General features: G+C 47.2%; 2 protein-coding genes across 2 annotated transcripts; both read right to left on the bottom strand.

The window, feature by feature from the left end:
* Window positions 1-118: 118 nt before the first annotated feature.
* HINT2 (histidine triad nucleotide binding protein 2) lies at window positions 119-2,578 on the bottom strand. The gene is made up of 5 exons (XM_005900782.2): window positions 2,245-2,578; window positions 805-945; window positions 603-707; window positions 425-497; window positions 119-304 (listed from the first exon to the last, which is right to left on the bottom strand). The coding sequence occupies exons 1-5, from the start codon at window positions 2,323-2,325 to the stop codon at window positions 213-215; spliced, it is 492 nt and encodes a 163-aa protein (XP_005900844.1). The 5' UTR covers window positions 2,326-2,578; the 3' UTR covers window positions 119-212.
* Window positions 2,419-23,728, bottom strand: FAM221B (family with sequence similarity 221 member B). Its single transcript, XM_005900790.3, has 9 exons — window positions 22,990-23,728; window positions 17,868-18,480; window positions 17,549-17,692; window positions 10,297-10,407; window positions 9,952-10,149; window positions 9,641-9,760; window positions 9,352-9,497; window positions 2,835-2,914; window positions 2,419-2,587 (listed from the first exon to the last, which is right to left on the bottom strand). The coding sequence occupies exons 2-9, from the start codon at window positions 18,478-18,480 to the stop codon at window positions 2,419-2,421; spliced, it is 1,581 nt and encodes a 526-aa protein (XP_005900852.2). The 5' UTR covers window positions 22,990-23,728.
* Window positions 23,729-23,830: the final 102 nt, after the last annotated feature.

The following is a 23,830-nucleotide window of genomic DNA, read 5'->3' as shown; positions in this document are numbered from 1 at the left end:
TACAGAATGGGATTCCTTAAGTGTCTCAGACCATAGTCAAGGGGGATCATAGTCTTGAATCAGTTTTCTTTCCTATTTGTAGTATAAATCTTCATATATTTAAGACAAGGATCCAGAATTGAGGGAGAGCAAGTTTATTAGCATCACAGGGTGCTGTTTTCCCCCATCCCATCCAAACATCCAGGTCTGGGGTCCCTGGTCATTTGGTAGGTTCAACCTGGAGGCCACTGGAGCTGTCGGCCCCCAAGTACGTGAATGTGTAGGTGATACACAGACTGTGCACCCAGCTTGCCATCGTTGATCACTGAAATGGAGTTTTGGGTTGGGGGTGAGGATCATGGGAAGGTCAAAGAATGGTCACACAGAGGGGCAGGTATGAGAATTAACAGTCGAGGGAAGGGCTCAGGGGCCAAACATCACTCACCAAGTCGGTATCCATCACCCAGCCCCTCAGCCTTTGCTGTTTCCTTGGCCACAAGGAGAAGGTGTCCAAGAAGCTACAGGGAAAGGGGAGGGAGACAGGTTGCTTCATTTATAAGGGAGCAAAATTTCTAGAGGAATACAGGGCTCCCCCAGCCAAACCCTGGCCCTGTCCTTCCCACCTGTTGGTCTTCCTCTTCAGCCTGGCTAATCCGAGGAATGGGCTTCTTAGGAATGACGAGAAAGTGCACAGGAGCCTGAGGGGCCACATCCCGGAATGCGAGACACTGGGAGCAGTGACAGGCCAGAGGCCAACATGTTACTTCAACAGGCTGGATGGTATTTATGAAATTCCTAGGGGGGTGGGTCCTAAGGGCACCTCACCTGCTGGTCCTCATATAGGATGTCAGCTGGGAGGCTTCTATCCAGGATCCGGGAGAAGATGGTTGGGGCTGCTCCCCCAGGAGCTGCCTGCTGGGCCTTGGCTACTTCATTCCCATCAGTCACACCTGCAGCTCCTCGGACCTGCAGGTGGGTCAGACACACCCAAAGGAGGAAGCTGGCAATACCTCTCTCATGTACTTAGGTGGGGCTGGCAAGAGACTGGACTCTCGATGGCCATTAACTTCACCCTTCTAAGAACCTATTAGTGGTTCCCACTAAAAGAGAGAGTTCCTCACTTTCACAGTATCAGCAGCAGGGAGTAGGCCCAGATAATGCTGGGCCTGGTTATATAACAGGCAGTATTACAGTGCAGGTCTCAGCAATGCGATTGAGTGCTGCCCCTGAAGCACTAAGGAAACATATCCCTGTTCAGGGGAAAGGGTGCAAAGTGAGAACCCAGAGGCTTATGTCCTGGTTCCTATTTCACTACTTTTTTTTTGTTTAGTAGTGTGTGTTTAATTGTGAGTTTAGTCGCTCAGTCTTGTTCGACTCTTTGCGACCCCATGGACTATTGAATTACCTTAGGTAAATCTCTTCTCTCAGCATCAAATATAAAGGGGTGATTTGTATCATCTCTTAAGACTACTTTGGATCTCTTTGTTTATGTTTCCACTTCCATTACTTTTTGTCTGATCTTTATGCTGTCTTACTTGTTTTATTGAGGTTTAATACAATTGCCCTGTTTGACACCAGGGCGTCTGGGTGTCACACCTGACCTCTTAATGTGAATTTTGCCTCCAGTCTCCTGAATCAGTGGAGGGAGGAGTTGAGTGCACACAACCCCAGCCCCAGGGAACTGAGGGTAAGTCTCAGTTTCCCAGGGGCTGAGAGAAGGCTGAAGTCAGAGGTGTCACACTGTGGGAGAAAGGAATGAGGTGCATCTGACTCCTTGAATCGTTCTAGTAAACGGGGAGAAGAATGGCTCCCTCTAATTCTGCAGGGTGGGGGAGGGGGGGTGGGGAGGCGGGTAGGCCTTCGGTTGGCTGGGAAAGGGCAGCACATGGTGCAGTGACCTTGTGTCGACCTCGGGGCCAGGGCCTGTGTGCGGCATAGGTCATCGCCGGCTCGTTTCTCCTGCGGCGAGGTTTTAAGAGAGGCCACCTCGACCATCAGTCCGACCTCGGCGCAGAGCCCTGGAGCCTGCGCTGCGGGAGGGGCAACGTACCCCACCGGGCACTCAGGCTGCGGTCCCGCGAGGCCTTAGGGCTGCTCTAGCCCCGGGGGGGGTTGGGGGGGGTGCGGAGCGGGGGTGGGGTGGGGGGTGGAGTGCGGGGCGGGAGTGGGGGGCGGGGCGGGGGAGCCGAGGAGGAATGCAGACCCCGGCCCTGGAGAGAGTCAGAGCCCGCCGGACCCCTTCCTCGCCCCATAGCCACCTCTCACCTGCACCCCCCGAGGCCCTGCCACCGCCACCGCCCGACGCGCCACGCAGAGCCCGGCGGCCAGCACCACTGCCGCTGCCATCTTTCCCTCGGCCGCGGGAACCTCCCACCTGGGCCAGCAACTCGAGCTCTGCAGCCTGTTGAGGTGGGGCGGCGGGGAGCCGGCGAGCGACTGCTATTGGCTCTGGCCGAGGCCGGAAGCGAACTCCGTCATCCCATTGGGTAGCGTTTCTGGGCCCGGCACTCCACTGGCTCCGCCGCCACGGTCGTTGCGGAATCTTTTCATCCCATTGGCTTCTTGTGCCAACTCGAGGGTGAATTTTTTACTCCATTGGCTTCGTCCTCTAGTCAGAGTGAAAGTTCCTATACCATTGGGTCCCCTCACTAGTTTTCGCTGTGAGATAGTTTCTCACTCTATTGGAAGGACTGAGCCACCTGGAGGTGGGATTTTCCTCCAATTGGCTCTCAACACAAAGTCGGCCCATCTTAGGCTGCGGCTCCCGAGTAGTGGGGCTTTCTCCTTATTGACACCGCCTAGTCGGGTCGGGCCCCTATTGGTGGGCTGAGAGGAAGGGGGCAGTGCTCCGTCACCTGCCGCGCAGCAGCTCATTGGCCAGTAGGAGGGCGGGGTTTGGAGAGGTGGCCACTTGGCGCTTATTGGCCCCAGGACACTAGTACGGGGAAGTTCCAGACCGCCGGAGTACCGGGGAAAGAAGCGGGTGGGGGACGCCCGGCGAATAGGGCTGAAAGTGAATAGGGACGTGAAAGAAAAGAAAGTGAAGTCACTCAGTCGTGTCCAACTCTTTGTGACCCCATGGATTGTAGCCTACCAGGCTCCTCTGTCCATGGGATTTTCCAGGCAATAGTACTGGAGTGGATTGCCATTTCCTTCTCCAGGGGATCTTCCCGACCCAGGGATCGAACCCAGGTCTCCCGCATTGTAGACGTTTTAGTTCGCTGATTCCTAGAATGTCCACTTTCACTCTTGCCATTTCCTGTTTGACTACTTCCAATTTGCCTTGATTCATGGACCTGACATTCCAGGTTCGTATGTAGGGACGTGATCTTTTTTTAACTGGTGGGATAATTACCCAGAATTTCCCCCACAAAGAGTTTCAGCCTCTTGACCATTTCAAAGGTGTTTACTTACTCGTCTGAGGGCAATTCCTCCTTAGTTTATGTGCTTGTTCACTCCAAGACTAAAAGTTCTGCAGTTTGTTTTCAGGGCGGTTTTGCATTCTTCTTTCTTTCTTTTTTTAACGGGAGGGGCAGGAGTGTCCTGTTGCACGACTAATAAGCAAAGGACTGTGTGTCCAATGTCCTTTCCTGTTCAGAATAAGTGGTCCACATCCTGACAGAATGTGGTCCACTGGAGAAGGGAATGGCAAACCACTTCAGGATTCTTGCCTTGAGAACCCCATGAACAGTATGAAAAGACAAAATGATAGGATACTGAAAGAGGAACTCCCCAGGTCAGTAGGTGCCCAATATGCTACTGGAGATCAGTGGAAAAATAACTCCAGAAAGAATGAAGGGATGGAGCCAAAGCAAAAACAATACCCAATTGTGGATGTGACTGGTGATAGAAGCAAGGTCCGATGCTGTAAAGAGCAATATTGCATAGGAACCTGGAATGTCGGGTCCATGAATCAAGGCAAATTGGAAGTAGTCAAACAGGAGATGGCAAGAGTGAACGTTGACATTCTAGGAATCAGCGAACTGAAATGGACTAGAATGGGTGAATTTAACTCAGATGACCATTATATCTACTACTGTGGGCAGGAATCCCTCAGAAGAAATGGAGTAGGCATCATGGTCAACAAAAGAGTCCGAAATGCAGTACTTGGATGCAATCTCAAAAACGACAGAATGATCTCTGTTCGTTTCCAAGGCAAACCATTCAATATCACAGTAATCCAAGCCTATGCCCCAACCAGTAATGCTGAAGAAGCTGAAGTTGAATGGTTCTATGAAGACCTACAAGACCTTTTAGAACTAACACCCAAAAAAGATGTCCTTTTCATTATAGGGGACTGGAATGCAAAAGTAGGAAGTCAGGAAACACCTGGAGTAACAGGCAAATTTGGCCTTGGAATACGGAATGAAGCAGAGCAAAGGCTAATAGAATTTTGCCAAGAGAATGCACTGGTCATAGCAAACACCCTCTTCCAACAACACAAGAGAAGACTCTACACATGGATATCACCAGATGGTCAGCACTGAAATCAGATTGATTATATTCTTTGCAGCCAAAGATGGAGAAGCTCTAGACAGTCAACAAAAACAAGACTGGGAGCTGACTGTGGCTCAGATCACGAACTCCTTATTGCCAAATTCAGACTTAAATTGAAGAAAGTAGGGAAAACCACTAGACCATTCAGGTATGACATAAATCAAATCCCTTATGATTATACAGTGGGAGTGAGAAATAGATTTAAGGGACTAGATCTGATAGATAGAGTGCCTGATGAACTATGGAATGAGGTTTGTGCCATTGTACAGGAGACAGGGATCAAGACCATCCCCATGGAAAAGAAATGCAAAAAAGCAAAATGGCTGTCTGGGGGGGGCCTTACAAATAGCTGTGAAAAGAAGAGAAGTGAAAAGCAAAGGAGAAAAGGAAAGATATAAACATCTGAATGCAGAGTTCCAAAGAATAGCAAGAAGAGATAAGAAAGCCTTCCTCAGCGATCAATGCAAAGAGATAGAGGAAAACAACAGAATGGGAAAGACTACAGATCTCTTCAAGAAAATCAGAGATATCAAGGGAACATTTCATGCAAAGATGGGCTCGATAAAGGAGAGTAATGGTATGGACCTAACAGAAGCAGAAGATATTAAGAAGAGATGGCAAGAATACACAGAAGAACTGTACAAAAAAGATCTTCACGACCCAGATAACCACGATGGTGTGATCACTGACCTAGAGCCAGACATCCTGGAATGTGAAGTCAAGTGGGCCTTAGAAAGCATCACTATGAACAAAGCTAGTGGAGGTGATGGAATTCCAGTTGAGCTATTTCAAATCCTGAAAGATAATGCTGTGAAAGTGCTGCACTCAATATGCCAGCAAATTTGGAAAACTCAGCAGTGGCCACAGGATTAGAAAAGGTCAGTTTTCATTCTGATCCCAAAGAAAGGCAATGCCAAAGAATGCTCAAACTACTACACAATTGCACTCATCTCACACACTAGCAAATTAATGCTCAAAATTCTCCAAGCCAGGATTCAGCAATATGTGAACCATGAACCTCCAGATGTTCAAGCTGGTTTTAGAAAAGGCAGAGGAACCAGAGATCAAATTGCCAACATCCTCTGGATCATGGAAAAAGCAAGAGAGTTCCAGAAAAACATCTATTTCTGTTTTATTGACTATGCCAAAGCCTTTGTCTATGTGGATCACAATAAACTGTGGAAAATTCTGAAAGAGATGGGAATCCCAGACCATCTGACCTGCCTCTTGAGAAACCTATTTGCAGGTCAGGAAGCAACAGTTAGAACTGGACATGGAACAACAGACTGGTTCCAAATAGGAAAAGGAGTACGTCAAGGCTGTATATTGTCACTGTGCTTATTTAACTTATATGCAGATTACATCATGAGAAACACTGGGCTGGAAGAAGCACAAGATGGAATTAAGATTGCCGGGAGAAATCTCAATAACCTCAGATATGCAGATGACACCACCCTTATGGCAGAAAGTGAAGAGGAACTAAAAAGCCTCTTGATGAAAGTGAAAGAGGAGAGTGAAAAAGTTGGCTTAAAGCTCAACATTCAGAAAACGAAGATCATGGCATCTGGTCCCATCACTTCATGGGAAATAGATGGGGAAACAATGGAAACAGTGTCAGACTTTATTTTTTTGGGCTCCAAAATCACTGCAGATGGTGATTGCAGCCATGAAATTAAAATATGCTTACTCCTTGGAAGGAAGGTTATGACCAACCTAGATAGCATATTCAAAAGCAGAGACATTACTTTGCTAACAAAGGTCCATCTAGTCAAGGCTATGGTTTTTCCAGTGGTCATGTACGGATGTGAGAGTTGGACTGTGAAGAAAGCTGAGTGCCGAAGAATTGATGCTTTTGAACTGTGGTGTTGGAGAAGACTCTTGAGAGTCCCTTGGACTGCAAGGAGATCCAACCAGTCCATTCTAAAGGAGATCGGTCCTGGGTGTTCATTGGAAGGACTGAGATCTAAAGCTGAAACTCCAGTACTTTGGCCACCTCATGTGAAGAGTTGAGTCATTGGAAAAGACTCTGATGCTGGGAGGGATTGGGGACAGGAGGAAAAGGGGACGGCAGAGGATGAGATGGCTGGATGGCATCACTGACTCGATGGACGTGAGTCTGAGTGAACTACGGGAGTTGGTGATGGACAGGGAGGCCTGGTGTGCTGCGATTCATGGGGTCGCAAAGAGTCAGACAAGACTGAGCGACTGAACTGAACTGAACGGTAAGCTCCATGCCTGACATTTTCAGTGAGTCAGGCGGGTTCGAAGGATGAGGGAAAATGCCTTATGGCTAGGTTAGAAGTATATTTTGTTCTGCTGGAATATACATTTTTTGACATCAGAAACATGTGATCACAAAATGTTAATATACTCTAATATACTCAAACCAGGTAAGTTTTAGTCTGATATTTAATACAGGGCAAAAGTCACCACTGTGTCTTTTTTGTTTTAAAGCATGTGACCTGACATATATAGACACTCAAGAAATATTTGTGGAATGGATAACATTTGGTATTTTCTTTCATTTCCTTTTCCATAATATATAATACATATGTATTACATATTACATTCTTATTACCATTTCTTATCCTTTTCACAATTTCCCATAGTATTACATAGTCTATATAAATATTTTGTAATGGCTGCATAATATTAATACTTCTTTAAATGAGTTTATCACAGTTTATGAGTTTAAATGAGTTTGTTGTTGCTGCTAAGTTGCTTCCGTCGTGTCTGACTCTTTGTGACCCCATAGACGGCAGCCTACCAGGCTCCCCGTCCCTGGGATTCTCCAGGCAAGAACACTGGAATGGGTTGCAATTTCCTTCTCCAATGCATGAAAGTGAAGTCGCTCAGTCATGTCCGACTCCTAGTGACCCCATGGACTGCACCCTACCAGGCCCCTCCGCCCATGGGATTTTCTAGGCAAGAGTACTGGAGTGGGGTGTCATTGCCTTCTCCGTTAAATGAGTTTACCATTCTTTTATTGTTGACTGCTATTTGAATTGGTTTTAGTTAATGGTCATCGTGGTGCTAATTCCAAAATAACCAGTAATAAGGAATTCTACTTCTGGAGATAGTAATGATTTCTTTTGAATAGCCATATTAGAGAGTCTTTTCTGCTTCTGAAGGCAGACATTTGACCCTGGGATTTCCCCCAGGAGTTCTAGCAGTCAAAGTTGCATTCCTTTCCTTGGAAGAATAGATGACCTCATTAAATGTGGAAATGTACATTGGCCTTTTCTGTGCCCTGGAGGCTACAGTAGTCTGTGTGCCTGTGGAGAAGGGCAAGAGATAAGAGGTGCTGGGATGTAGGAAGAGGAAACCAGCCAGGACTGGTAGGTGAGTACAAAACACTTTGAAACTGGTTATTTCTTTGGGTTCTTAAAGACACAGGTAGCACATAGGTCCATCCTATTTTATAGACCCAGAAACAGAGGCTCTGGGAGGGAAAGTGACTGGCCTAAGATCATAGAGCCCATTACTGTCAGAACCTGCTATTCTCCGTTAGAATCATGTATGGGCTTCCTAGTCACTCCCACACATTCACCCATTCTGGCCCCCGGCCCCTGGATTCTCTGCTCCAGGTGCTTGTGATCACTTGTAGCTGCTCTCTGAAAGCTGCAACACTCTGGGTTCTGGCCACTGTCTCCTGTACTTTGATCCCTACCACTGCATCTGCTACTGGGCCTCATTAGAGACTTCTGTTCCTTTTTAAAAAATCTGTTGATTGCATCCTGGCTTTACTTTTTTTTCTTATTTGTGTGGTCAGCTCCCTCCACATCCTCAAGCCTTCTTTTGGCTTATTTTCTTCCTCCCTGACACTTCCCATCACCGCCCATTAATCTAAATATTTTGCTTCTCTGCTCCTCTGACTTGGTTCCAGCTTCCAACTATACCTGAATCCTCAATTACCCACCCATCAGGGTTTTCTCCAGTTCCTTTCTTTAACCTTCCCAAGCCTTTATCCCTCTTCCTGTCTCCTACCCGCCCACCCCCCACTCTTATCCCCTTCCTCCTCCACCAGAAACTGACCTTGTCTCCTACGTTCCCAGGGGAGCGTTCACAGTATTCTACTCCCTGCAACTCAGTGAGGGCCCCATCCTTTCTTTCTTCTTCCTGGTCCCCAGAAGTGGTGTTTCTCCTGTCCAGACTGAATCCCTTCACCTCTGCCTTTTACCTCATCCTCTCCTTCTGTCTTTGGGATCTGTCTTCCCTAGGCATTTCTCTTTTTCTACTGTATCCTTCAAGGTCTTTTTCTCTACTGGTCTCTCCTAACTAAAAAGAATGCTTTTTTCCTAACTAAAAATTGCTTTCTTGATTCCACATCCCCCTGTAGATATTGTCTGACTTCTTCCCTGCTCTTTTCATCTAAGCTTCTTACAGAAATGCCTTCACACTTACTGTTGTTTGGTTCCGCTTTCCACTGCACCACCGAAACTGCACTTTCTGAAGTCACCAAAGACTTTCTAATTGCAGATCTGATGGACACTTTCAGTCTTTATCTTCCTGGAGCCCCCAGCTATATCTGACATCAGTGCTCCTTCTTGAAATCCCTCCCTTGAAGCCTTTCTCTCTTCCTGATGCCAGAAATAGCCTTTTGAATGCACGTGCGGTGGAGGCAGATGGTTGGATCTACCCTGTCTCTTGCCCCCCTGGAGGTGCTAACTCCAAGGTCCTAGGGTGTCTGCCCCAGGCTGGGCTCTCTCTGCCTCATACAGAGTCAGTCAGATTCCAGTGGTTTTCTCTTTATTGCTGATCTGGGCCAGGCTCACAGAGGCCTGCGCCAGGTGTCGACAGTGTCTGTCCCTGGAGAAGGGAAGAGCAGAGGTGAAAGGGTCAGATCCGGGGCTTAGATGGAGGGCCAGGCTGGACATCGCGTGGGCTAGGGAGCCCTGGGGGACTAGGGTAAGAGCTGGGATGGCCAGAGAGCCCCTGCTTCTGGAGGGCCTCGAAGTCAGAGTGGTTGATGATGGCTTCTTGGAGGGTAGGCATCTCTGCAAAAGGCACATAGTCTGCTCCTGGGGGTATAAATCAGTGTGGGTGTGGGCTGCAGGAAGGAGGGGCAAAGTAGTCCTGGGTGGGATGGCTTAGGGCAGGAGTGCCTTCAGCTTGGCTGATTATAGACCCTTGAGTGGGCCCTGAGCCCAGGTTGCCCTCTCACCGTGTGGCCTCCCTCCTCGCCGCCGGGTCTCCTCAGTCTCAAAGAAAGTCTCATGTTCCTCCCAGCGCCGGTCACAGGCCGCACAGAGGAAATTAGACTCAAAGCAGCTGCAGCAACAACCTAAGGCAAGGGGGCAGCCAAGGAGAGTGCAGGGAATTCGGGCTTCCCTAGGGGCTGACCACATCCTCACATCTTCCTCACCAACTGCATGCCCAAGTCTCTCCTCCCAGCTCCCCATCTGCATCCCCAAACTACTTGCAGCCTATCCCAACCCATGCCCACCCTTGCACTCCCCTTGCTTAAGAAGGTACCTTTGACCCTGCAGGAATGGGACCCAGTAGCTGTGTGGTCTTCATGGCTGTGTTTGCAGCGACATTGGGCCCTCCAAGACCTGGGGTCAAAAGTGGCCCGTCTCTTGAGCCAGAACTCACCCACCTCCTCTGGGCGTGATGGGATGAAGCAGAACATGAGGCAGCGGCACTGGCCCATGTTGCAGGGCACGGATATGTCTGTGAAGAGGGTTAGACCAGCACTTGACAGGGCTTGGTCTTCCCATGTCAACGTCTCCCCAAAACCAATACACACACACACACACACACACACACACACGCTCTCACACATCTCAACACACAACAGAAGACAGTTACCCTTCACACCTGAGATGATCTGGTGCTCTCTCAGCAAGTGTCCACAAAAGCACTTGGACTCATCCCCAATTCGGAAACAGTCCCATAGATAATGGGGGCAGCGCCAGCCAATATAGAGACCTGGGTATGGAGGGATTGAGTAATAAGGGAAAGTAACAAGGAAAAATCTCTTCTTGCTATTCTTTGGAACTCTGCATTCAGATGTTTATATCTTTCCTTTTCTCCTTTGCTTTTCGCTTCTCTTCTTTTCACAGCTATTTGTAAGGCCTCCCCAGACAGCCATTTTGCTTTCTTGCATTTCTTTTCCATGGGGATGGTCTTGATCCCTGTCTCCTGTACAATGTCATGAACCTCATTCCATAGCTCATCAGGCACTCTATCTATCAGATCTAGGCCCTTAAATTTATTTCTCACTTCCACTGTATAATCATAAGGGATTTGATTTAGGTCATACCTGAATGGTCTAGTGGTTTCCCCTACTTTCTTCAATTTAAGTCTGAATTTGGCAATAAGGAGTTCATGGTCTGAGCCACAGTCAGCTCCTGGTCTTGTTTTTGCTGACTGTATAGAGCTTCTCCATCTTTGGCTGCAAAGAAAGCTTCTCCATCTTTGGCTGCAAAGAATATAATCAATCTGATTTCGGTGTTGACCATCTGGTGATGTCCATGTGTAGAGTCTTCTCTTTGTTTTGGAAGAGGGTGTTTGTTATGACCAGTGCATTTTCTGGGCAAAACGCTATTAGCCTTTGCTTCATTCCGTATTCCAAGGCCAAATTTGCCTGTTACTTCAGGTGTTTCTTGACTTCCTACTTTTGCATTCCAGTCCCCTATAATGAAAAGGACATCTTTTTTGGGTGTTAGTTCTAAAAGGTCTTGTAGGTCTTCATAGAACCATTCAACTTCAGCTTCTTCAGCATTACTGGTTGGGGCATAGGCTTGGATTACTGTGATATTGAATGGTTTGCCTTGGAAACGAACAGAGATCATTCTGTCGTTTTTGAGATTGCATCCAAGTACTGCATTTCGGACTCTTTTGTTGACCATGATGGCTACTCCATTTCTTCTGAGGGATTCCTGCCCGCAGTAGTAGATATAATGGTCATCTGAGTTAAATTCACCCATTCCAGTCCATTTCAGTTCGCTGATTCCTAGAATGTCGACATTCACTCTTGCCATCTCTTGTTTGACCACTTCCAATTTGCCTTAATTCATGGACCTGACATTCCAGGTTCCTATGCAATATTGCTCTTTACAGCATTGGACCTTGTTTCTATCACCAGTCAATGCAAAGAAATACAGGAAAACAACAGAATGGGAAAGACTAGAGATCTCTTCAAGAAAATCAGAGATATCAAAGGAACATTTCATGCAAAGATAGGCTTGATAAAGGACAGAAATGGTATGGACCTAATAGAAGCAGAAGATATTAAGAAGAGATGGCAAGAATACACAGAAGAACTGTACAAAAAAAGATCTTCACAACCCAGATAATCATGATGGTGTGATCACTGACCTAGAGCCAGACATCCTGGAATGTGAAGGCAAGTGGGCCTTAGAAAGCATCACTACGAACAAAGTTAGTGGAGGTGATGGAATTAAAGTTGAAGTATTTCAAATCCTGATAGATGATGCTGTGAAAGTGCTGCACTCAATATGCCAGCAAATTTGGAAAACTCAGCAGTGGCCACAGGACTGGAAAAGGTCAGTTTTCATCCCAATCCCAAAGAAAGGCAATGCCAAAGAATGCTCAAACCACTGCACAGTTGCAGTCACCTCACACGCTAGTAAAGTAATGCTTAAAATTCTCCAAGCCAGGCTTCAGCAATACGTGAACTGTGAACTTCCAGATATTCAAGCTGGTTTTAGAAAAGGTAGAGGAACCAGAGATCAAATTGCCAACATCTGCTGGATCATGGAAAAAGCAAGAGAGTTCCAGAAAAACATCTATTTCTGTTTTATTGACTATGCCAAAGCCTTTGACTGTGTGGATCACAATAAACTGTTCAAAATTCTTCAAGAGATGGGAATATCAGACCACCTGATCTGCCTCTTGATAAATTTGTATGCATGTCAGGAAGCAACAGTTAGAACTAGACATGGAACAACAGACTGGTTCCAAATAGGAAAAGGAGTACATCAAGGCTGTATATTGTCACTGTGCTTCTTTAACTTATATGCAGAGTACATCATGAGAAACGCTGGGCTTGGAGAAACACAAGCTGGAATCAAGATTGCCAGGAGAAATATCAATAACCTCAGATGTGCAGATGACACCACCCTTATGGCAGAAAGTGAAGAGGAACTAAAAAGCCTCTTGATGAAGGTGAAAGTGGAGAGTGAAAAAGTTGGCTTAAAGCTCAACATTCAGAAAATGAAGATCATGGCATCTGGTCCCATCACTTCATGGGAAATAGATGGGGAAACAGTGGAAACAGTGTCAGACTTTATTTTTTTGGGCTCCAAAATCACTGCAGATGGTGATTGCAGCCATGAAATTAAAAGACACTTACTTACTCCTTGGAAGGAAAGTTATGACCAACCTAGATAGCATATTCAAAAGCAGAGACATTACTTTGCCAACAAAGGTTCGTCTAGTCAAGGCTATGGTTTTTCCAGTGGTCATGTATGGATGTGAGAGTTGGACTGTGAAGAAAGCTGAGCGCCGAAGAATTGATGCTTTTGAACTGTGGTGTTGGAGAAGACTCTTGAGAGTCCCTTGGACTGCAAGGAGATCCAACCAGTCCGTTCTGAAGGAGATCAGCCTTGGGATTTCTTTGGAAGGAATGATGCTAAAGCTGAAACTCCAGTACTTTGGCCACCTCCTGCGAAGAGTTGACTCATTGGAAAAGACTCTGATGCTGGGAGGGATTGGGGGCAAGAGGAGAAGGGGACAACAGAGGATGAGATGGCTGGATGGCATCACTGGCTCGATTGACATGAGTCTGAGTGAACTCCGGGAGTTGGTAATGGACAGGGAGGCCTGGCGTGCTGTGATTCATGGGGTCGCAAAGAGTCGGACACGACTGAGCGACTGATCTGATCTGAACAGGGAAAAATAGCCTAAGCTCCCCCCAAAGTGTTCTTACCTCTCCCTCCATGTGTCTCTATCACCACCCACACATCCTCCTCCCTGCCCCTTTAGACTTTTTGTTCAAGGTTTTCTCATCACCCTACGAGTGTCTTCAGAGCCTGTCCCACCCGAGGATCCACTCCACCTGTGTCAGCCTGTCAGAGGTGACTGAAGACAGCCTTCATTTCTGAGCAGGAAGATTATTATAAATGAGCTTCTGTGTGATGATGCACATGTATCTTGCTGTGTTCTCTGTGACTGTGGGATTCTCATCTCCCCTCCCTACGCTAGAGCCCACCTTTGCTTGGTTTCCTTGAAGTGTCTAAGGTGAGGGCAAAGGAAGATGATGGGCCAGGTGCAGAGTAGGTGGTGGAGATTGGCTCCTAAGGAGCATGGTGGTGAAGGGACCTGAAGAGGAGGAGGTGGGGCAGCCCCAGTGCCACGAGGAAGGAGGCGGGCTTCCCTCACTTCTTCAGGCTGGCACTGTCATATGTCCCTTCTACATTCCTGAGGTTACTGAACTAATGCCCTCTGTGAACCTGAGAAGGGCTGCCTATGGTTCTCCAAGGTTCAGGAGAAAAGGGGAGGCCAGAAGTCATGAGTGGGGTGAACAGCAAAAATAGAGGCTTGTGAGGCTAAGAAAGGAGGCATGGGAAGGAAGAAGAGCCTAAGCTGTATCCCTGAGAGCAGGCACTGGCCAGAGGCTGCTGCCCTTGAGATGAAAAACGGTCTGGCTTCACAATTAGTCTTACCACAAGGCAAGGGTGGTGCTGAGTAAATGTGGGAGGAGATCCAGAGCCTTTCCCACTCAGGTTTTCTCATCCTCTGTGAGAGCTGAGAGTATCCCAACTTGAAGTCAACAATCCTGGGTCTCCCCCTCAACCCCCCAGGAGTGGGGCCTTCAGCTCTAGGACTCTTAATCCTATTTAAAAGCTCCAGTGAACTGCCATCTCCATCAAAAAGTTGTCCCTGATTTCCCCTTCTGTCTAGGAGTCCCTCTCCTCCTGCCTTCCATGACTCTTGTGCTACCCTTGTCACAGCACAGTGCCTTCTAGTGGACTGTTCACTTGTATTCTCCTTCGACTGTGAGTTCCTCTAAGGCAGGGTCAGTCTTTTCATTGCTGTTTTGAGTCCTCACACAGGACCTGGTACAAAACAGGTGCTCTGAGAACATAGAAGCTTGACTGAAAAAGCGATTGAGCAAATTCCTTTAGGAGGGAAGAGAGACCCAGTATTTCAGGTAAAACCCTGAAGTTCCATAAGGAGAATGAGAAAGAGTCAAGTGTCCTCTGCTCTTTGACTCTGGCCGGACCACAATCCACAATTCTGTGCCTGTCAAACTAGGTTTTCTTGTCTTACCCATGGTCTCTTAGCATCTGAAGCCTGTCCAGATGTGGCTTTTGGCTTTGATGCTTCTGACTTACACCGCCAGCCCGTTGTATTAGTGCCCCATCACACCAGGGAAGCTTGGTTGAAAGGGGGCAGAGTTTAGACCGAGTCACAATGAGGTTGGGTGGAGGCTGGCATTCCACTGGAGGAATTCTGAACTCTGTTTAGAATAGCAGGATCCAGTGCATGAACAGGTGAGGTGCAGAGTTGAACAAGGGTTCAGTTCAGCTCAGTCGCTCAGTCGTGTCCAACTCTTTGCGACTCCATGAACCGCAGCACGCCAGGCCTTCCTGTCCATCACCAACTCCTAGAGTTCACTCAAACTCACGTTTGTTGAGTCGGTGATGCCATCCAGCCATCTCATCCTCTGTCGTCCCCTTCTCCTCCTGTCCCCAATCCCTCCCAGCATCAGAGTCTTTTCCAATAAGTCAACTCTTCACATGAGGTGGCCAAAGTATTGGAGTTTCAGCTTTAGCATCAGTCCTTCCAATGAACACCCAGGACCAATCTCCTTTAGAATGGACTGGTTGGATCTCCTTGCAGTCCAAGGGACTCTCGAGAGTCTTCTCCAATACCACAGTTCAAAAGCATCAATTCTTCGGCGCTCAGCTTTCTTCACAGTCCAACTCTCACATCCGTAACCATCCATGATCATACATGACCACTGGACAAACCATAGCCTTGACTAGACGGACCTTTATTGGCAAAGTGATGTCTCTGCTTTTCAATATGCTATCTAGGTTGGACATAACTTTCCTTCCAAGGAGTAAGCGTCTTTTAATTTCATTTAATTAAATGAAATTAATTTATTAAAGCGTCTTTTAATTTAAAATCACGGCAGTCACCATCTGCCATGATTTTGGAGCCCAAAATAATAAAGTCTGCCACTATTTCCACTGTTTCCCCATCTATTTTCCATGAAGTGATGGGACCAGATGCCATGATCTTCGTTTTCTGAATGTTGAGCTTTAAGCCAACTTTTTCACTCTCCTCTTTCACTTTCATCAAGAGGCTTTTTAGTTCCTCTTCACTTTCTGCCATGAGGGTGGTGTCATCTGCATATCTGAGGTTATTGAGATTTCTCCCAGAAATCTTGATTCCAGCTTGTGCTTCTTCCAGCCCAGTGTTTCTCATTATGTACTCTGCATATAAGTTAAATAAGCACAGTGACAATATACAGCCTTGACGTACTCCTTTTCCTACTTGGAACCAGTCTGTTGTTCCATGTCCAGTTCTAACTGTTGCTTCCTGACCTGCAAATAGGTTTCTCAAGAGGCAGGTCAGGTGGTCTGGTATTCCCATCTCTTTCAGAATTTTCCACAGTTTATTGTGATCCACATAGACAAAGGCTTTGGCATAGTCAATAAAGCAGAAATAGACGTTTTTCTGGAACTCTCTTGCTTTTTCCATGATCCAGCAGATGTTGGCAATTTGATCTCTGGTTCCTCTGCCTTTTCTAAAACCAGCTTGAACACCTGGAGGTTCACGGTTCACATATTGCTGAAGCCTGGCTTGGAGAATTTTGAGCATTACTTTACTAGCGTTTGAGATGAGTGCAATTGTGCAGTGCCCCATAGATCAAGGCCTGGCCTGAGGGCCTGGGAGAATCAAGTTCAAGCACTGTTGTCGGAGTCATTGCTCATCTTTCAGATGAAGAAGACTAAAGTTTGAGCTAGAGGAATGGCAATTATACCTCAGACTCTATAATCCCCTTAATGTGGGACAATATAGAGTGGGCTGTGCATTCCAGAGTAGGGCCTTCTACTCTGCCTTGATTCCAAACCCTCTTCCTGTTATAATTGGACGAGGACTGGGGAGGAGACATTATAGGGGATGCCATTTTGACTGCACAATACATTCATTTCCATGATCACACAGTCTCATTTGCATGATAACATCTCTTATGGTTAGAACATAACTCTATTCCAATCAATAGGGAAATAAACCCCCTTCCCCCAAATGCAGTGATACCTATTGAATTCAGTTGAGAAATCCCAGAATCCTCATAACAGGTCAGGTGACCTTCTTACCGAATTCCTACAGACGTGAAGTTCAGTGACACAGATGCACGTGTTCACACACAGAATGGTGTGTGCTCACATGGTTCACATGCACACCCTTTATATACAGACATAGTGAAGCCTGGCATGCCATTAACAGGACCGTCTAGAATACTACTTCTGGGCTGAGACTTGGAGTTAATGGGACTAGAAGACATGGCTCTCTTTGGTGAGAAGACTTAGAGCTTTGGATTTCCAGGTGATCATGGGTCTGGCATTCAGGGATCACGGCCTTTTTTTTTTTTTTTTTTTTTAAACTTTTAGCTGCACCATGTGGTGGGATCCTTGTTCCCCCACATCAGTGTCAGGGGTCAAACCTGCACCCCCTGCAGTGGAAGTGCAGAGTCTTAACCACTGGACTGCCAGGGAAGTCCCCATGACAGCCTTTTAATACATTTCCACCAAGGGGACTAAGGCCTTTTGCCTTGTTAGAGCAACAAGTCACCTGGAAACTGTCCAGGGTCCTGGGCCATCTCTGCTTTAGGATCTGTTTGGTGCAGGTTACCTGAGCCCTAGTTCAGCCACCTGTTCCTGCTTGGCTTTATATGAATATCCTCACTTTTTGTCTGCATCCACCCTCATCTACTTTGGCCTACCCATCTGCTCCCCTCCCAGATTCCAGGAAGGTGGTGGTGCCATTTTCCACAAGGGCTATCCACTGAAGGAGCAGGTTCCTAGATCCTGTTGGACAGAGGGATGGCCATGGGCCTCTCACAGTTCCCTGAAAGGCTGCCTGGGCTCACCTGTTTGGATGGCATTCAGGGCTGCATCCTTCTCCCATTGGAAAAGATAATTCACTTGCGTACCAAACTTCTCTCTGTGCATTGCCTTAGCCACACCCACCAGGTCTGCCTGTTTAGCAGGGACCACTGGGTGGATGGTGTAACCTGGGGAGGGAAAGGCTAAGTAACTAAGGCGAAGTGAGGAGGCCCCAAATCTAAGAGAAGGGGCCAGGTCACAGAGTAACCCAATCTCCTCCTCCTGAGGCAGGTCAAAGACAGTGCTGAGAAAAGGGGAATGAGCAGGAGCAATTACGGCTGACTCCTTTCTTCCCCTTCTTGCCCAGCTGGTGTTCAGGCTGAGCTGCGTGAGTATTACTGTCAGCGACATCCATCTCTTTCTCGCCCTCTTCTTCCTCTTCCTTCACTTTTGTAGATGTGTCCAAGTAGACCTGGGATGGAGAGCCTGAAAGGGAGTGCTTTGGAAAGCCTTCAAATTCAGAGGTGTGGATGGACCTCTTTGCCCATGAGCTTTCGCTGGAGGAAGACTCAGAGAAATCTTCCTCTGGATTATCAGGGGAGGCATGGCCTAGTGACGAAGTCTGAAAAGCAAGTTGTTGATCTAGGACTTTGGGGATGTGGGTTTCCAACTGGGTCTCAGGGGTAAGGGTCTCCAAAGGGACCTCAGAGGCAGAGTGTTCTAAAGGGGTGGTAGAGGCGGAAGGCTCTACAGGGGCTTCAGAGGTGTGGATGTCTAAAGGGGTCTGGGAAGTGGAGGGCAACACAGGAGATTCAGAGGCAAGGGACTCTAACAGGGTTTCAGAGACGGCGGGCTCTAAGGGGCTTTCAGGGATAGGGGGCTCCTGTGAGTCCTCAGGAGAGGGGTCCTTTGAAGAAAGGCTCTCTTCTGCATCCAAGGTGGTATGAGGCTCTTCTGTGACCTTGTCTGCTTCCATCTAGCGGTAGAACAGGGTACATGTTTCATTAGGTTAGGATTAGAGGGTCTGCAAGTCAGGATTCACAGGGGGCTATGGAATTAAGATAAAGCTTTTAATGCACCTGAGATATGACTTGGGGGAAGCCAGATGAGCTCTGGGCCAGGGCTTGGTGCTAGGAGGTTCACCCATGTGCCTAGACCCAAACTGCGTACTGAAAGTCTGAAGCAGTCAGAATCCCATCAGTAGATGGTAGCAGAGAAGGGATCCTGAACATAGCATCTTGGCTAGTCCGAGAGCAGGGTTCTGGGTGTAATTTAGGATCATAGAGGTCAGGCTGTGAAGTTCTAGAGACTGGGAAGACCAAGGCAAAGTGGGGGTTTGCTCCCAAGAGTGCAGGATGCAGTGACCACAGTCTAGTCTTGTCCAAGGACCCCTCCCTGCCCTTGGTAATGTCATTCATGTTCAGTGCTTCAGCTACTTCCAATTATATGTTGATGACCCCTAAATCCATATTTCCAGCTCAGACCCTGAACTTCACAGTCATACCCAACTGTCTGCTAGACATTGCTAAATTGATGTCCCACAGGTCATCAAAACTGAACTCTGGGAATTATCATGGTCTTCTCCTTTCCTCTCAGCCCACATCTTAGAATGGGCACCAAAGACTATATTTCCTATCTTCTAAATATCCCACAAGTCCATTCTCTCCTCTCCTTTCCCTCCCATTTTGTTCAAATTCTCATTGTTTTCTACCTGGATTATGTAATACCCTTGCTCCTCTGCTGCCTTTCCTAGCATATTAATCTAATCGTCCATTCTTTCATTGATTTATGTAACTTATGCTTTTAAAGAGCCTAATCTTAATACTTTTACTCAGGCACTGGACTCAGCTGAAAGAATCTAGAAAGGAGACCAGTTAACCAAAATGACAATACAAATGAGTTGGTGTTGTGCTGGGGTAAGCCCAGGATGCTGTGGAGACTGGGGTGTGCCTAATTTATCTTGGAAGGATGTCCAAACGGGGTCATGCATGCTAAGTCACTTCAGTTGTGTCTGACTCTATGTGACCCTACAGACTGCCAGGCTCCTCTGTCTATGGGATTCTTCAGACAAGAATACTGGAGTGGGTTGCCATGCCCTCCTCCAGGGGATCTTCCCAACCCAGGGATCGAACCCACATCTCCCATGTCTACCTGCATCAGCAAGTGGGTTCTTTTCCACTAGTACCACCTGGGAAGCCCAGGTACAAAGGGTGTCAGTCCTTCTTAATGACCCAGGTGTGAGACCTTTCTGAAATGGCATTCCTTTGCCTAAAAACAATCAAATGACTCAGCCTAAGGATTAGGTCCAAATTTCTTGGCCCTGACATTCAAGGCCTGTCATCATTTGAAGCACTGCCTAAGGATTCCAGCCTTACCTTCTCCTGCTCTCTACCTTGGTCCATGTTCCTCAAATACTACATTTATCATTTCTTAAACTCATCAGAATGGGTGAATTTAACTCAGATGACCATTATATCTACTACTGCAGGCAAGAATCCCTTAGAAGAAATGGAGTGGCCATCATGGTCAACAAAAGAGTCCGAAATGCAGTACTTGGATGCAATCTCAAAAATGACAGAATGATCTCTGTTCGTTTCCAAGGCAAACCATTCAATATCACAGTAATCCAAGTCTATGCCCCAACCAGTAATGCTGAAGAAGCTGAAGTTGAATGGTTCTATGAAGACCTACAAGACCTTTTAGAACTAATACCCCAAAAAGATGTCCTTTTCATTATAAGGGACTGGAATGCAAAAGTAGGAAGTCAAGAAACACCAGGAGTAACAGGCAAATTTGGCCTTGGAATATGGAATGAAGCAGGGCAAAGACTAATAGCATTTTGCCAAGAAAATGCACTGGTCATAGCAAACACCCTCTTCCAACAACACAAGAGAAAACTCTACGCATGGACATCACCAGATGGTCAACACCGAAATCAGATTGATTGTATTCTTTGCAGCCAAAGATGGAGAAGCTCTATATAAGTCAGCAAAAACAAAACCAGGAGCTGACTGTGGCTCAGATCACGAACTCCTTATTGCCAAATTCAGACTTAAATTGAAGAAAGTAGGGAAAACCACTAGACCATTCAGGTATGACCTAAATCAAATCTCTTATGATTATACAGTGGAGGTGAGAAATAGATTTAAGGGACTAGATCTGATAGATAGAGTGCCTGATGAACTATGGACTGAAGTTCATGACATTGTACAGGAGACAGGGATCAAGACCATCCCCATGGAAAAGAAATGCAAAAAAGCAAAATGGCTGTCTGAGGAGGCCTTACAAATAGCTGTGAAAAGAAGAGAAGTGAAAAGCAAAGGAGAAAAGGAAAGATATAAGCATCTGAATGCAGAGTTCCAAAGAATAGCAAGAAGAGATAAGAAAGCCTTCCTCAGCAACCAATGCAAAGAAATAGAAGAAAACAACAGAATGGGGAAGACTAGAGATCTCTTCAAGAAAATCAGAGATACCAAAGGAACATTTCATGCAAAGATAGGCTCGAAAAAGGACAGAAATGGTATGGACCTAACAGAAGCAGAAGATATTAAGATGTGGCAGGAATACACAGAAGAACTGTACAAAAAAGATCTTCACGACCCAGATAATCACGATGGTGTGATCACTGACCTAGAGCCAGACATCCTGGAATGTGAAGTCAAGTGGGCCTTAGAAAGCATCACTACGAACAAAGCTAGTGGAGGTGATGGAATTCCAGTTGAGCTATTTCAAATCCTGAAAGATGATGCTGTGGAAGTGCTGCACTCAATATGCCAGCAAATTTGGAAAACTCAGCAGTGGCCACAGGATTGGAAAAGGTCAGTTTTCATTCCGATCACAAAGAAAGGCAATGCCAAAGAATGCTCAAACTACTGCACAATTGCACTCATCTCACACGCTAGTAAAGTAATGCTCAAAATTCTCCAAGCCAGGATTCAGCAATACGTGAACCGTGAACTTCCTGATGCTCAAGCTGGTTTTAGAAAAGGCAGAGGAACCAGAGATCAAATTGCCAACATCTGCTGGATCATGGAAAAAGCAAGAGAGTTCCAGAAAAACATCTATTTCTGCTTTATTGACTATGCCAAAGCCTTTGACTGTGTGGATCACAATAAACTGTGGAAAATTCTTCAAGAGATGGGAATACCAGACCACCTGACCTGCCTCTTGAAAAACCTTATATGCAGGTCAGGAAGCAACAGTTAGAACTGGACATGGAACAACAGACTGGTTCCAAATAGGAAAAGGAGTAGGTCAAGGCTGTATATTGTCACCCTGCTTCTTTAACTTATATGCAGAGTACATCATGAGAAACGCTGGGCTGGAAGATACACAAGCTGGAATCAAGATTTCTGGGAGAAATCTCAATAACCTCAGATATGCAGATGACACCACCCTTATGGCAGAAAGTGAAGAGGAACTAAAAAGCCTCTTGATGAAAGTGAAAGTGGAGACTGAAAAAGTTGGCTTAAAGCTCAACATTCAGAAAACTAAGATCATGGCATCTGGTCCCATCACTTCATGGGAAATAGATGGGGAAACAGTGGAAACAGACTTTATTTTTTTGGGCTCCAAAATCACTGCAGATGGTGACTGCAGCCATGAAATTAAAAGACGCTTACTCCTTCGAAGGAAAGTTGTGTCCAACCTAGATAGCATATTCAAAAGCAGAGACATTACTTTGCCAACAAAGGTCCATCTAGTCAAGGCTATGGTTTTTCCTGTGGTCATGTATGGATGCCAGAGTTGGACTGTGAAGAAAGCTGAGTGCCGAAGAATTGATGCTTTTGAACTGTGGTGTTGGAGAAGACTCTTGAGAGTCCCTTGGACTGCAAGGAGATCCAACCAGTCCATTCTGAAGGAGATCAGCCCTGGGATTTCTTTGGAAGGAATGATGCTGAAGCTGAAACTCCAGTACTTTGGCCACCTCCTGGGAAGAGTTGACTCACTGGAAAAGACCCTGATGCTGGGAGGGATTAGGGGCAGGAGGAGAAGGGGACGGCAGAGGATGAGATGGCTGGATGGCATCACTGACTCGATGGACGTGAGTCTGAGTGAACTACGGGAGTTGGTGATGGACAGAGAGGCCTGGCGTGCTGTGATTCATGGGGTCGCAAAGAGTCTGACACGACTGAGCGACGAAACTGGACTGAACAGAACTGAACTGAACTAAACTCATCAGGGCCTTTCCAAAGAGGAAGTTTGTGTCAGAAAGTAGGGGGAGAAGTAGGATGATGGAGAGGAAGGTAGCCAGACATTCAGCAAAACGAGAAAGGGGTCCTGAGAGTGAATAACCACAGGATGGGAGGAACAGAAAGGGAAAAAAGGGGAGGAGGGACCTGAGTGGAGAAAAGTGGGGGAGGGAGAGGATAAGGATGAAAAGCAGAGGATGGGAGGGGGTTGGAGTCAGGTGGGAAGGGACAGGAAGGTATTAGGAGGAAATGGGATGCGGATTTGGAGGAGGGCCACTTGAGAGACTACATACCTCTAGGCTTTGTCTCGTCTGTTACAAGTCTTTAGGTCAGGATCTTGTCTGAAGCGGGACGGGGAGGTGTTGGCCCCGAGGGAGAGAAGGCGCTTGGTTGTGGACTAGCCCTGGCAGCAGGCGTTGTGTGCTGAGCCCTTGCCTACAAGTTACAGCTTGAGGAAGGGACTTGGACACCTGCAGAAATTCGTGAGGGAGTTCGGGCCGGTTCTGAGGAAGTGGGGGAGGGGAAGGGACGAGGCGGTGCAGGGCCGAATGAGGGAGAGGCTTGACTGAAGCCTCTGGAACCCTGCCCCGGAGTGGAGGATCCGTCACCAGGGCAACTGGAACGTTTAGTAGTCACCGTGGCAACAGCAGTCTGGTCACCTCCTCGGTGAGTGAGGTCTCCTAAGGGGCTGCGTTGATCTGGAGGGACAAACCTAGAGGGTTCACTTCTGTTAAGGGGGCTTTGCCGGATTTCTGTGCGTGGTTTTTTGCGGGATCTTTGTGAGACTCTGAGAGTCTCTGAGTAGGGTCTGCGGATATCTGTGGGGACGTCCGTGGGTGTCTGGGTTTGTGAAGGTCTCTGTAGGGTTCCTATGAGATGTCTGTGAGTTGGTTAGTGAGGGTTGTGAGGACCTTATGTGGGTGTCTGGACTCAGTGGCTGGGGTGAGAAAGGCGGGGACTCGGGTAGCGGGGATTGGGGCGGAGTCTGTCCTCGAGCCCAGCGGGGGCCAAGTAGGAGACCAATAGAATAGGGCCGGGGGCGGGCTTTAGTGAGAAGGACCAATGGACCTAATCGGAGGGCGGAGCGTCGTACAACGTCAGGCGGAGGCCGCAGCCGCGGGGCCTGGTTATCGC

The sequence above is a fragment of the Bos mutus genome, chromosome 8 (genome assembly GCF_027580195.1).
Source record: "Bos mutus isolate GX-2022 chromosome 8, NWIPB_WYAK_1.1, whole genome shotgun sequence".
Lineage (NCBI taxonomy): Eukaryota > Metazoa > Chordata > Mammalia > Artiodactyla > Bovidae > Bos > Bos mutus.
This window is presented reverse-complemented; position numbering and strand designations above follow the sequence as displayed.

What these genes read in the sequence shown, in the direction of transcription:
- FAM221B (XM_005900790.3), bottom strand. Translation starts at nt 18,480, where the DNA reads ATGGAAGCAGACAAGGTCACAGAAGAGCCTCATACCACCTTGGATGCA. An exon ending in TCAGCCTGAACACCAGCTGG is followed by an intron (nt 17,693 to 17,867) that starts GCAAGAAGGGGA and finishes TTCCCTCCCCAG; the next exon opens with GTTACACCATCCACCCAGTG. An exon ending in AGAGCACCAGATCATCTCAG is followed by an intron (nt 10,150 to 10,296) that starts GTGTGAAGGGTA and finishes CCCTCTTCACAG; the next exon opens with ACATATCCGTGCCCTGCAAC.
- HINT2 (XM_005900782.2), bottom strand. Translation starts at nt 2,325, where the DNA reads ATGGCAGCGGCAGTGGTGCTGGCCGCCGGGCTCTGCGTGGCGCGTCGG. An exon ending in TCCTATATGAGGACCAGCAG is followed by an intron (nt 708 to 804) that starts GTGAGGTGCCCT and finishes CACTGCTCCCAG; the next exon opens with TGTCTCGCATTCCGGGATGT. An exon ending in GGGTGATGGATACCGACTTG is followed by an intron (nt 305 to 424) that starts GTGAGTGATGTT and finishes ACTCCATTTCAG; the next exon opens with TGATCAACGATGGCAAGCTG.